Source organism: Bombyx mori, chromosome 21 (genome assembly GCF_030269925.1).
Source record: "Bombyx mori chromosome 21, ASM3026992v2".
Taxonomy (NCBI): Eukaryota; Metazoa; Arthropoda; class Insecta; order Lepidoptera; family Bombycidae; genus Bombyx; species Bombyx mori.
This window is the reverse complement of record NC_085127.1, coordinates 3561768-3574644: the sequence shown is the minus strand read 5'-3', so window position 1 is coordinate 3574644 and position 12877 is coordinate 3561768. Positions and strand designations below refer to the sequence as shown.

The 12877-nt window shown below is 36.4% G+C and overlaps 1 protein-coding gene across 1 annotated transcript in view; it reads right to left on the bottom strand.

Moving 5' to 3' along the window:
- LOC101742208 (furin-like protease 2) overlaps positions 1 to 12263 on the bottom strand; it is a 39112-nt gene extending 26849 nt beyond the window's left edge. The window contains exon 1 of the mRNA XM_004926699.5: positions 12012 to 12263. Within this exon, the coding sequence (XP_004926756.2) occupies positions 12012 to 12155 (144 nt within the window). The 5' untranslated portion in view covers positions 12156 to 12263. The remainder of the gene's footprint in view (positions 1 to 12011) is intronic.
- Positions 12264 to 12877: the final 614 nt, after the last annotated feature.

The following is a 12877-nucleotide window of genomic DNA, read 5'->3' as shown; positions in this document are numbered from 1 at the left end:
ATACCCAAGACATTCAGAGCTCTCTTTCAAATATAAATAAAGCGAAACATGAAATTTCCTTTTTTTATCAGTACATCTTAATAAGGATGATTCTTAGTTGATATAACAGACCTGCATTACCTTTTTTTTTATTGCCTAGATGTGTGGACGAGCTCACAGCCCATCTTGTGCTAAGCGGTTACTGGAGCCCATAGACATCTACAACGTAAATGCGCCACACACCTTGAGATATAAGTTCTAAGGTCTTAGTATACTTACAACGGCTGCCACCACCCTTCAAACCGAAACGCATTATTGCTTCACGGCAGAAATAGTCGGGGCGGTGGTACCTACCCGTGCGGACTCACAAGAGGTCCTACCACCAGTAATTACGCAAACCGTGGAAGTCAATCGTGAACAAGCTGGCCAAGATTCGTTCGTCAGAAGTCCCGATACTGACTTATTATACTTATAATCCTGATACTTACTTATGCTTACTACAAACATGATTAGCGAATTTATTTGCGTGTATATAAAATGATATTTTCGCATGATACTTTTATTGATATTTTGCCGACAATATTTCTACATATTTGGAATTTATAATAAAAAAATCTGACCCTTAAGACATGAGTTCGAAGTCTCAGTTCTATCATAGAACGGTTTCCCCAATGGAACATACCCGATCCTGCGGACAGAATGGAAAACAGTCGACGTCGCCCAAAACACGTCATTTCGGATCCTCCCGATCCACTAACGGTGCTTTTAGGTACCTCAAGCACCGGTCATCGTTCTCATCGGACCCGTCGCCTGCGACGAAGGGCTCGACAAGTAAATTAATCCACAGACACAGGCCACTGAATTTCTCGCTGGATCTTCTCAGTGGGTCGCGTTTCCGATCCGGTGGTAGATTCTGCCAAGCACGGCTCTTGCTAGGGTTCGTGTTAGCAACGTCGTCAGGTTTGAGCCCCGTGAGCTCACCTACTAGGTTACACTGAAATAGCCTCTCAAGGGAAAAAAAACCAATGAAATTCGTGAAAATATAGATAAGTATTATACATAAAATCTAAATCATTGTTCTTTTTTTTATTTATTATTTAAAATTTTAATTAGAACATTATCTAAATTCACTCGAAAGTGTTAATAATATAACAAAGACATTTACCTACATATTTTAGTAAGCTTCTGCATACTTTCGCGACTCAATAAAAAACAGCCTCTAATTTCACACGACAATCGTAAACATTTTACGACTCAGCACTTTTTACGTCCTCCTTCTCGTGCTTCGCAGACTGCATGAATGGATAAATAGATTGTAACTGTTTTACAATCCACGAATTGTGGTTAGAGGGGTGTTGTGAGCGAAACGTGGAATACCCGTTTTCTAGGTTTATACAGTTCGGATACGCGATGCCGAACTCCACAAGTTAATACTGCAACATCCAACCAGGGATCTATAGTTGTAGTTTTAATTCGAAGTCGTCGTGGCCGAAACGATAAGACGTCCGGTGCATTCGTATCTAGCGATGCACCGGTGTTCGAATCCCACTGGCGGGTATCAATTTTTCTAATAAAATACGTACTTAACCAATGTTCACGATTGACTTCCAGGGTGGAGGAATAACTTATTTAATAATTACTGGTCGTAGGACCTCTTATGTGTCCGCACACCTGTGCGGTACCACTGTCCTGCCTATTTCTGCCGTAAAGCAGTAATGCGTTTTGATTTGAAGGGTTGTAACCATACTGAGACCTTAGAAGTTATATCTCAAGGTGGGAGGCGCATTTACATTGTAGATTTCTATGGGCTCCAGTAACCACTTAACACCAGGTTGTCTTTGAGCTTGTCCACTCATCTAAGCAATAAAAAAAATGTATGTTCTTACTACAGCCTTTGCAATATACGACGACAGCTTAGAATAGCAACACCCCGAACTCTTCACGTGGGTGTCATAAAAGGCGACTAAGGTATCTGCTGGAGGATTGAAGCGTGAAGCAGTAATGTGTTTCGGTTTGAAGGCTGGGGCAGCCGTTGTACTGTTAAAACTGAGACCTTACAACTCATGTGTCGAGGTGGGTGGCATAAACGTTGTAGATTTCTATGGGCTCCGGTTACCACTTAACACGAGGTGGACCGTGAGCTCGTCCAAACAATTAAGCTATAAAAATAAATAAATAAAATGGCAGTGTTCTCTGAGTATTAAACCAGCTTACCGTGATCGTCAACTGGCATTTACTGGTAGTGCGATGTATTATAAGCCCGAAAGCACAAGAGTAGGTCCCTTTTGCCTACGGATTCCCCAGAAAAAGGTCCCTTTTGCCTATAACTGTCGCGATGCAGTCACTAGCCTCCCGAAGTAGTTCCGTGAACGCTAAGCCGTCATACGAATGGACATAAATTGTCAGGAAACTCTCGGACACTTTTCCCGGAGTTCGCTAAGTAATTCGGTACTTATGAACTTAGTGATGTTAGTGAAAAGTTTTTTTTTTTTTTTTTTATCCCAAATCCGAAATGTAGGGGGATTGGTACAGTGAATTATTGCGGATTACGTTTGTTATTTTCGTTCGATGTCTTTATTAAATTGGTGTCGCGTAAGATCGATAATATTATCTAATATATAAAATTCTCGTGTCACAATGTTCGTTCCCATACTCCTCCGAAACCGCTTGACCGATTCTCATTAATTTTTTTATGCATATTCAGTAAGCCTGAGAATCAGCTACTATCTATTTTTCATACCCCTAAGTGATTAGGGTTGTCCACCCCTAACATATATTTTTTTTATTTGGACATATTTTATTTTATAATGAGGTATTATGTGGTTGAATGAGGTTTTGTTATTTTTATTATATATTCCCTCATCGTTCACAGCACTACATACCTCTTTCACTCATTTACCACATCCTTACACACTTACAATAAGTTAGTTTTTTTTACTACACTAGAAATTCCCTAGAAATCTTATTTAAGGCAAAACAATGTTTGCCAGATCAGCTAGTAATAATATAAAATTTATCCTCTGAACTCAACTGGTCTCCTGTCAAACTATAGCTGAAATTCGGCCACCACCAGTGTAAAGTTTTATTTTATTTTATTACTTAGATGGGTGGACGAGCTCACAGCCCACCTGGTGTTAAGTGGTTACTGGAGCCCATAGACATTTACGACGTAAATGCGCCACCCACCTTGATATATAAGTTCTAAGGTCTCAAGTATCGTTACAACGGCTGCCCCACCCTTCAAACCGAAACGCATTACTGCTTCACGGCAGAAATAGGCAGGGCGGTAGTACCTACCCAGACGGACTCACAAGAGGTCCTACCCCACCGACTTTGTCTAATTCAATTTTTTTCTCAGACCAGCTCTGTATTGGGACAAGCAAGACAAATATGTTGAGATAACCCGAGTCAATGAATGCCAGTTTTTGCGAGTCATTATATTTCTTAATGCACGGATTTACGGCATTAAGAGATATAATATGTAGATTACTAGCTGTCACCGGCAGCTTCGCCTGCGTGGTGTGGTTCGTTCAAAAGCGTCAGTGTGGTTTGCCGTAGGAATTAGATTTAATATTAGAGATAAAAAGCATAGACATGCTCCTGACCTAAAAAAAATAACTTTAAAAAAATCAATGCATTGCTTTTTTCGACTTAAAAGATGGAAAAAACAAACAAACAAACACACTTAATTTCCCATTTATAATATTAGTAGCAATAGTAGTAATTAGTAGTAAAGATTGTATTTTGGCCATGCTCTGCTCTCTATTAAATAAATTAAAACCATTGGTTTAATTTTTGTAATGTGTTCTAATCTGATGTCCTGGTTTAAAGAATAAGAAAAGCGGCGTACTGGCATTTTTCGTTTGCTTAGATGGATGGACGAGCTCACAGCCCACCTAGTGTTAAGTGGTTACTGGAGTCCATAGACATCGACGCGTAAATGCGCCACCCACCTTGCGATATGAGTTCTAAGGTCTCAGTATAGTTACAACGGCTGCCCCACCCTTCAAACAGAAACACATTACTGCTTCTCGGGAGAAATAGGCAGGGTGGGTGGTACCTACCCGTGCGGACTCACAAGAGGTCCTACCACCAGTAACGGCATCGGGCAATGTAGCTATGCCAGGGTTCTAATCCCGTGGATATCAACTTTTCTCGGCAATACGTTCATGAACTACGCCCACGACGAGGAAATAAGATCGTGTGAGACAAATCAACTCATGGAATTACTAATTCTGAATACTGATGGTACGATGGTACGTTTACTGGTGGTAGGACCTCTTGTGAGTCCGCGCGGGTAGGTACCACCACCCTGCCTATTTCTGCCGTGAAACAGTAATCCGTTTCGGTTTGAAGGGTAGGGCAGCCGCTGTAACTTTACTTGAGACTTTACAACTTACATCTCAAGATGGGTGGCGCATTTACGTTGTAGATGTCTATGGGCTCCAGTAACCACTTAACACCAGGTGGGCTGTGAGCTCGTCCACCCATCTAAGCCATAAAAAATAAAATAGAAACGACATAAAAATAAAAGACCATACTGATTCATCTACTTATTAGCGAAATCAGCAACAGTTATGGTATTAAAAAGAACTCAACAGAAGCTTTCCGACAGGATTTTAAGAACATCTTAACTTTATCTTTTGCTACTGTCGTTGTTTGGATGCATGTTGCAATCCTCGAGCAGTCTCAGAACTTCTAAAGTTTCAAAGTGAAAAGCTCCGTAGATGTGTCCTGATACAAGAACTTCCATCCGAAGAAAGTATACAGATTCTGTCTACAGAATATACGAAATTTAGAACTCTTTCTGTATTTACGATTAAAATTTATTTTCAGAACAAAGGGAGTTTAATTGTCAACCCAATGCTAGGACAGGTCGCCAAAAAGCTGTTAATTATTATTCCTTTTTTTTCCTTTCTTTATGTCCAGAATTCACCTGGAATTCAGCTTTAGTCTAGAAAAAGCAGAATGATCACATATATCCGTATGGACTAAAGAAACAAGCTTATATCAATAAATTCGGACAAAGCTTGAGATAAGAATCAGAAGAAAAATACTTTAAAACACTAATGGATGAGCAATAGTTGCAGATTAAATCCAGATGAATAATAACAATATTACATTAGCAAGAAAGTCAAAGCAGCCAACCTGATTCTTCGAACTCATAGTATTAAAGTTTCATACATACAATGCCATAAATACGTTCCAACCCACATTGGAATGTCCCTGAGAAGGACACAGATTAATGGGAAAGAAAGCAATTTAAGAGGAGACAAAAACTTTCAACCCTTTAGAATTTAAAGTGAAACAAGGGTTTATTAGTAAATTTAACTGGAGAAACAGATAAAAGATTATAGGGAAGGCAAGACATCTGCTCAAAAAAACCGCTCTCTTGATTAATCTTCAGATACTCTGATTAATTAATTTTCAGATACTCAGAACCAACGAGCCTCGATATTAATTTTGTTTTTAGCACGTAAGTCCCTGATGTTAAAGCTCTAAGTAACGTCTACATTAAGGTCCTACTCCCACATTTGTATTCCAAGCTAAGTTTCGCACGCATAAAGTAACCTACCTGGGAAATAAGTAAGCAATTCCGCCTTACTTACTTTTTCGTTCGCTACTGCCCTACATAATTAAATTCTAGTCTTGATTTAAACAAGAACAGACTGAATTGTTTCAAACTTTTTTAGTAAGTACTAAAAATAATTTTATTTTACGTGTTCCACTGTTTCAATATCAACAGATATTTGGTAATCTAAATCTCAATACTGTAACAGTTCTCCCAATCATGAAACCGATACTTCATTCCTGCTTCGCGATAAAAATAAGCAGGGTAATTAATGATTTGCACAACCGCGAACGAAGCATGAACCACTCCGAATAATTCTAGTGTTAGCACCTAAAAATTAATTAGCAGCTTGAATAGATTGGAGAAAAGTTGTATACGCTATTTTCTATAACTTCATTTACAACATCCTCGTCGTGGCTTTATGTAAATTCTTATATTCGGTAAACAAAACAACTTTTCATGCCATAAAAGCTTTTCAATTAACTCGTAGTGTAAAAACATAGAGCCGTATAACCATAAATGTTTGCGCCCAACATAAAGGTAATTTGATGTTAAAACTTAATTGAGGTTAGAAATATAAAGTGTATAAAGGCTTAATCACGCGATTGAAATACGGTTAAAATGAGTGGTGTTTGAAATACTTTAGTAAATTTAACATCATATACCTAACATGACTTCATTTTTGAAGTATTGAAGAAAATTTGAAATGATTTAATAGATAAGACGCCCGACTTATTGTGTGTATGGTCGTAAGACTGATATATCATGAAATCCTGGGAGTAGCTGCCAATTTTATGGACGATTCATACGAAGAATTAATCGTCATCATCTACCCGCAACATTGATTAGCCAACTCTATTTTTAAACTATTAGGTTGTTTTATCAAGTCTTGGAGCTTAGCGGTTGAATCCCTCCATATTTCATGAAGATCGAAGATTAATTTGTGTTAAGCCCTTGTTAATCACTATAGCGTCATATAACTAACTCGCCCTCGCTTCGCTTCGGAAACATTAAATTTTATTATTGATAGGTGAGTCCCGCCATGTTGCGCGCGGTACGATAATAATTTCGGGTGACGCCGCGGGGCGAAGCTAATCTTAAAGAAGTAGCCTAAGTTACTCCTTATATCATCAGCTACCTACTAATGAAAGTCTCATCAAAATCGGCCCAGCCGTTCCAGAGATTAGCCGGACAAACAGACAGACAGACAAAAATTGTAAAAAATGTTATTTTGGTGTATGTACCGATATAAGTATTCATATGGATGTAGTAAAAAGCGGTTATTTCAATATTACAAACAGACACTCTAATTTTATTTATATGTTTAGATAAAGCCCACAGTTTTGAAATATGACACAATATTCATCATTCCGATCTCCTATATTCAATCTCTCTCTCACTTATCACGAAAGCAAAAATAATATTAAAATCATTATTATATCCACTATTATTAAGCGTGTAAGCGATTCTATCGATGCATTAGTGTCACTGTATAGCCGAGATAATGGATCGCTATCGGATAATTTTCCTCCAAATGGACGGAAATGAATCGTTGAAGCAAAACTCAAGTGATGAGGATAAAGACAAATTATTAACGAGAATATTTCTCGTCCGAGTTTTCTCAACATCAGTCACGAAGTTGGAAGTGGATTTTGCAATGATTTGATCTATATAGTATATACGTGTGTATTTTGTCTTTTTCTTTGGATCATTATCCACTCAGACTTATCCAATATTTAATTAAAGAAGTCTTAAAACTAAAATCGTCTCGAATTATTATTTTTCTTGCCTTTCTACCACCAACACAACAATTTAACCTCTTCTTCCATTTAGGCCTATCATACATAATCTCTACTCATATCCTTCTCACATATATCCATCTTCATACAGGCCATATAAGTCTATTGTGGTAATATTTGAATGGCTTAATTTTTTTCTATAGATTGGAATACTAACTGTAGGTATACCTGATGTAAGATCATCACCAAGGCTATCGATATCACACTGTCAATAACTCGTAGCCAATCTCAAGACCTGTGGTTAAAGTTTTAAAATAGTAAAGAGAAATTTTCCTGCTCTTCAAACCACAATGCATGTCTGCTTCTCGGCAAAGATAAATCATGCAGCTTAAAAATATTATTATAACAAATAATGAATTGCTTAAACTATATGCATATTTTAAGCCTTGTTCAGACTAGGCGAGTATTTTAGTCGAGTACTGAGTAATTTAGTAGCTAAATGTGTCTGAAAACCAAAAATTTACTCGAGTAGGTTAGTAAATAATTTAGTCAAGTCAATCCATTTTGTTCTATTTTTTCGGGCGAGTACCGAGTAGTTTAGCCACTAACTAACTAAGTAAACTAAGAAAAAAATTTTTTTGATCTCTAGCTATGTGTGTGATTGGGCATTTATTTACTAAACAACCAACTTTATGCTCTCTAAGTTGTTCTTGTCCGAATCTAATTGATAAATCTAAGGACATCGTATTACGAAAACCAATAATCGAATTAGTTAAGGAACGAAATTATTCAAGATAAGTCGAATTAATCGGATCATTTCGGATCAATTCGACAGGAATATCATTTGGAAAGGATTTTTCCAGCGAGTGACCTTGAGAACGTACTCCCAGTAAGACGAAATGAATTTCCTTTCAAATTTAAGATGCTGAATGTAATTATTAGAATTGTTGAAATCGTTTTCTACTTTAGTTCGCTCGTAGTACGTTTAGTGGATGAACTTGTTTTTGTAAACCTTTATGAACAAGCTTTACGTTTGGGATGACAAGCTTTTTTTCCGTTACATCAACAGGTAATTGAGTTCACGCACCACATGGTGTTGAGTGGTTACCGGAATTATCATAATCTTAATGCCACCACTCACTTTGACACTAACTTGACTGGTTAATTGTATAGCTTAATAGCCGTCTTACGCTTGAAATCAGAGCGTTGACGGTTTTGCCGTAGAATTAAGCAGACTAATGTTACTAGTTGTAAGATATCTTGCGAGCTGATAAGGGTAGGTATCATCACTATCTATTTCTGTCGTGAAGCAGTAATGCGTTTCGATTTGAAGAGCTAGGCAGTAGTTGTACTGAAAACTGAGACTCATGTCTCAAGTTATGTGGTGATATTTGCGTTGTTGATGTCTATGGGCTCCGGTGATCACTTAACACCTGGCGGATCGAGTGTGCTCGCCATTTTAGCAATGAAAAACATACCCGTGTTAGCTCACATTACGACTAATATTAATCAGAATACTCTCGGGTTTGATTAATATTACACTATGTGATTCCTTCATAGTTAATATCATTCCTGAGCGTAAATTACGAACGTATATATTTTTATAAAAAAATAGGTACCTACAGGTTTTGAAGACTTAAAGACTAGTATAATGAAGATGATTTAAAAAAAAAAGTGTGTGTGTCCGCTCCGACGCACGACTGGAGTTTACTGGATATAAAAAATTAAACGAAACAATACGAGAAATAGTTCTATATTACGACAACACGATACACTACAGATTATTAACAAATTAACGAGACACAAAACAAACGACTAACAAATATATGAAAATACAATAATGAGAGAAACGCGCGATCAGTACGAGGCTTTGTGGCGGACTGCCGGCGCAGCAGCCCGGCGTCACCTGCAATAACGCGGCCGCGCGTTGGCTCCTGATTGGCGCGCGCACGCATCACGCAATCAGGAGCCAATCAGGCGCATAACGCATTTCGTGTGACATGCTAGTACGATTTTGATTGGCGCGCGCACGCATCACGCAATCAGGAGCCAATCAGGCGCATAACGCATTTCGTGTGACATGCTAGTACGATTTTGGTCCCCATAATTTTCATACCCCGGGCCTATATATGTAAATCGATTCTAAAGGAGTAAACTCCAAAAATAATTGTAAACTAAGATTTTATTTATTTTATTTGTTTACTGCCATTTCAGGTATACAAGCATACGTTTTTCAATATTACAAACAGACATTCCAATTTTATTTATATGTATAGATAACATTAACTTTATCGAATCATTTCGATGAGATTAATGCATGCCCATTTCATAGAATTACGAATCCATAATTCATTCTTTTGATTTGGATTGGGTGTTTTTGCCTTCAGTCTATAAGATGGAATTCGATTTCCTTAAACAATATTAAAATAAATGTTAATGTTAACATATTCTACACTATTGTTAACACTTAAATATGTATAGATAGTGTGTTATAAGTGCCGCGGTTTAGTTAGCGGTAAATTTCTGATATATGTATTAAAAATCCGTTGAATGACCCCCGTGATAAGACCCGTGATAAAGAGTTGCTTGTGTCACTCTCTGATCTATAAGCTACAAATCGATATTTAGATTGGTTGTAAGAAAAATCGATAACTATGGCATACATTATCATATTTATCGTAACCGATATACTAGGCGTTGCCCGAGTCAGTCATTAGGAAACGGGCCACCAGTAAATTCTCAAACACAAAAAAAATAAAAAGTTTTTTTTAATATTCAATATTCGTTCACTCACGCCTTATGTTACTAGTACTAATTTAAAAGTATTTTGAAAAAAAAAACCCTTTTGTAGGATAACATTTTTTTTTAAGTAATGAATCCAAAAATTGACTTCTAAACGTTAAGAGCCGAAGAAAAAGTTAAAAAAAATCAACAAATAATTTATGCTTACAGATTTAACAATAAAGGAACGAAAATTTTAAAAAGATTCAATAAGGATCTTTGAATACAACACCTAAGTAGTAAACAAAAAAAAACAAATGCAATATTCATAACAAAAATGTACGAATTATCGGGTAATCAAAACAACGAAGCTAAATACGTATTTTTGAGTAAATTAAAAGGAGTCAATCTGATATGGGTTCAAGAGAAATGTATAGAAAATATAAAGGATTTATAGAAAGAATTTCATTTAAGGGAAGTGGCCCTTCAAGTTCTACGATTTGTACAAACAAACGTTTTCCTTGTCATTCGTAAAATTAACTTCTTAACGTTTTAAATGTAATGTAATTTTGTTTTTATTGCTTAGATGGGTGGACGAGCTCACAGCCCACCTGGTGTTAAGTGGTTACTGGAGCCCATGGACATCTACAAACGTAAATGCGCCACCCATCTTGAGATATAAGTTCTAAGATCTCAGTATAGTTACAAATATAAAGCTGTTTTTCGGGTATCAGTATTTCGGCACATTTAAACACTTAAAAGTTCGGATGGTGAGATTTTAGATTCTTTTTCGACGTGTTCTACGATCCATACACTATCTGATCATAAATGAGTCGACTATTATCAAAGCCGGCAATCTGACTTTTGGACAATGATTGGTAAATCAGAAAAACGAATTATTGACTTTGTATTCCATTGGCAGTCACAAAACTCTTCGGAACGACATCTTAGATAAATAACAGGTTAACTAGGTATTAACCTTTATTTAATGCAGGTTTTGAACCGTATTCTTTGAAGGAGACGGTTATATTCAAATCAATCTGTATTGACATATCAATAACATTTTTTTGTCCAAATGCACAGATTGCCACCTTTGATAATAGACGACTCAAATAGGGATTTTTATTTACGGAACATTCGAGAGATATTTAAGTAATCTATTTATTAAGTTTATTATCGAAGAAAGGCTTGAATGATTTTATGAATACTTGGAGTGATGGATTATAACGATTTTAATTTTTTTTCCTAACAAGTAGATAAATACGATATATCAAGTAAGGCACAACAACAATTACAATGCAGAAAATTCATAAACTTCAGGTGACTTGTCAAATAACATTGTAATTTTCTACATACTCATAGTATAACTAATCATTACACTGAAACATATGTATTGGAAATAATATTATTTACCTTTCTTTTACTGCTCTAATTATTCGTTATAATATATAATATAGCTGAATTTTCGTCTAAAACAATTCTGTGTTCGATTTATATATATAAGTTGTATTATTGTGCATAAGACAAGAGTTTACTCCTAAAATGGATACTGACATTATATTATGTGTAAACTCCAGAGAATTTCTTTGGATAAATTTACTATCAAATATTAGAGGGAAATCAAGCATTAAATTGATTACAACGCTGCTTACTTTAAACAAATCGCCAGTAACAAGATAGTGTCGTATCTTCATCCGATTCTTTATCTTCGCTAACATTAAATTATTTTCAAAAGTTCGTTATTACAAAAAATATTCAAAATCTTCGATCTTCGAAAAAATGTGCTTTATTATTAATTTTTTAATTATTTATTATTACGCCCTTAAGAATTAAAGTTGTGGAATTCGAAACCGTTTAAAAATATGAAGTAAGGCATAACAGTTCAGTGGATACGTTAAAAAGTAATGAGTGATGTAGATATAATTAAAAAAAATTTTTTTTGTTCTCAATTAAATAAAAAATGGGCTTCCGCAAGTCTTAAAACCTCATCGAGTACTCACCTCTCCGTGATTAATGAAACCATGTCTGTGCGCGATCTCGTGGGCCCTGTCCAGTCCATTAGGCACATAAACCGCGAACTGGTGATGATACAACGGCACACAACAGTCCAGCACTGAGAGAAACATTAGCACAAACGCGAACATAACGCATTTCTTACTACCGTATTTCCATTTGAACTACGAACGTAGCGTGAACACTCGTGAGCTTCGCAGTTCGACACGAACGCCCTCCGAGACGTCTACGCGCGGACTGAGTCCAGATGACTGGAGTACTGAGGGATATGTTTGTGCGCATGCGCGTAAGTTGGCGCCCTTTCTTCAGTGTATTCGCCATCAAAACGTATTGTAGGTGCCGGCAATTGAGTTGAATACGTAAGTGGATAGCATCGATAGACGTTAATTTATTGTTACATATTTTTAATTGCTTTGATTTTTAATGGGCTAGAGATATTTATTTCGAAAGTTGAATCAGGAAATCATTTTTTGCAGAATCTCTTTACATGATTTTTTGGTATAAATGACTACCGACCTCAAAGTGTAGACGGAAACCAGGCGATTTCCTTAAGGAACAAAGAAGAGCGTATTGAAAGTCTTCGCTTTTCAAAGAACTCAAACAAATACAAAAATATATGAGACAACTTAAATATAATATTGGACTGATAGAAAACGATAAATAAATTGAACTCAATAATTTTGTTAAATGTATTGCTCATTGGTCTAGTAATTAGTGAATGTCCAAATTTGTTTACCGGTTGGAGTGCGCATCTTTGTCACAAGTACACGGTATTGTTGTAGCTGTACCTCGTTTTAACTCTCGTCATGGTATTCCGAGGATCCGTAACACAGGAGAAATCTCATCTAAGGAT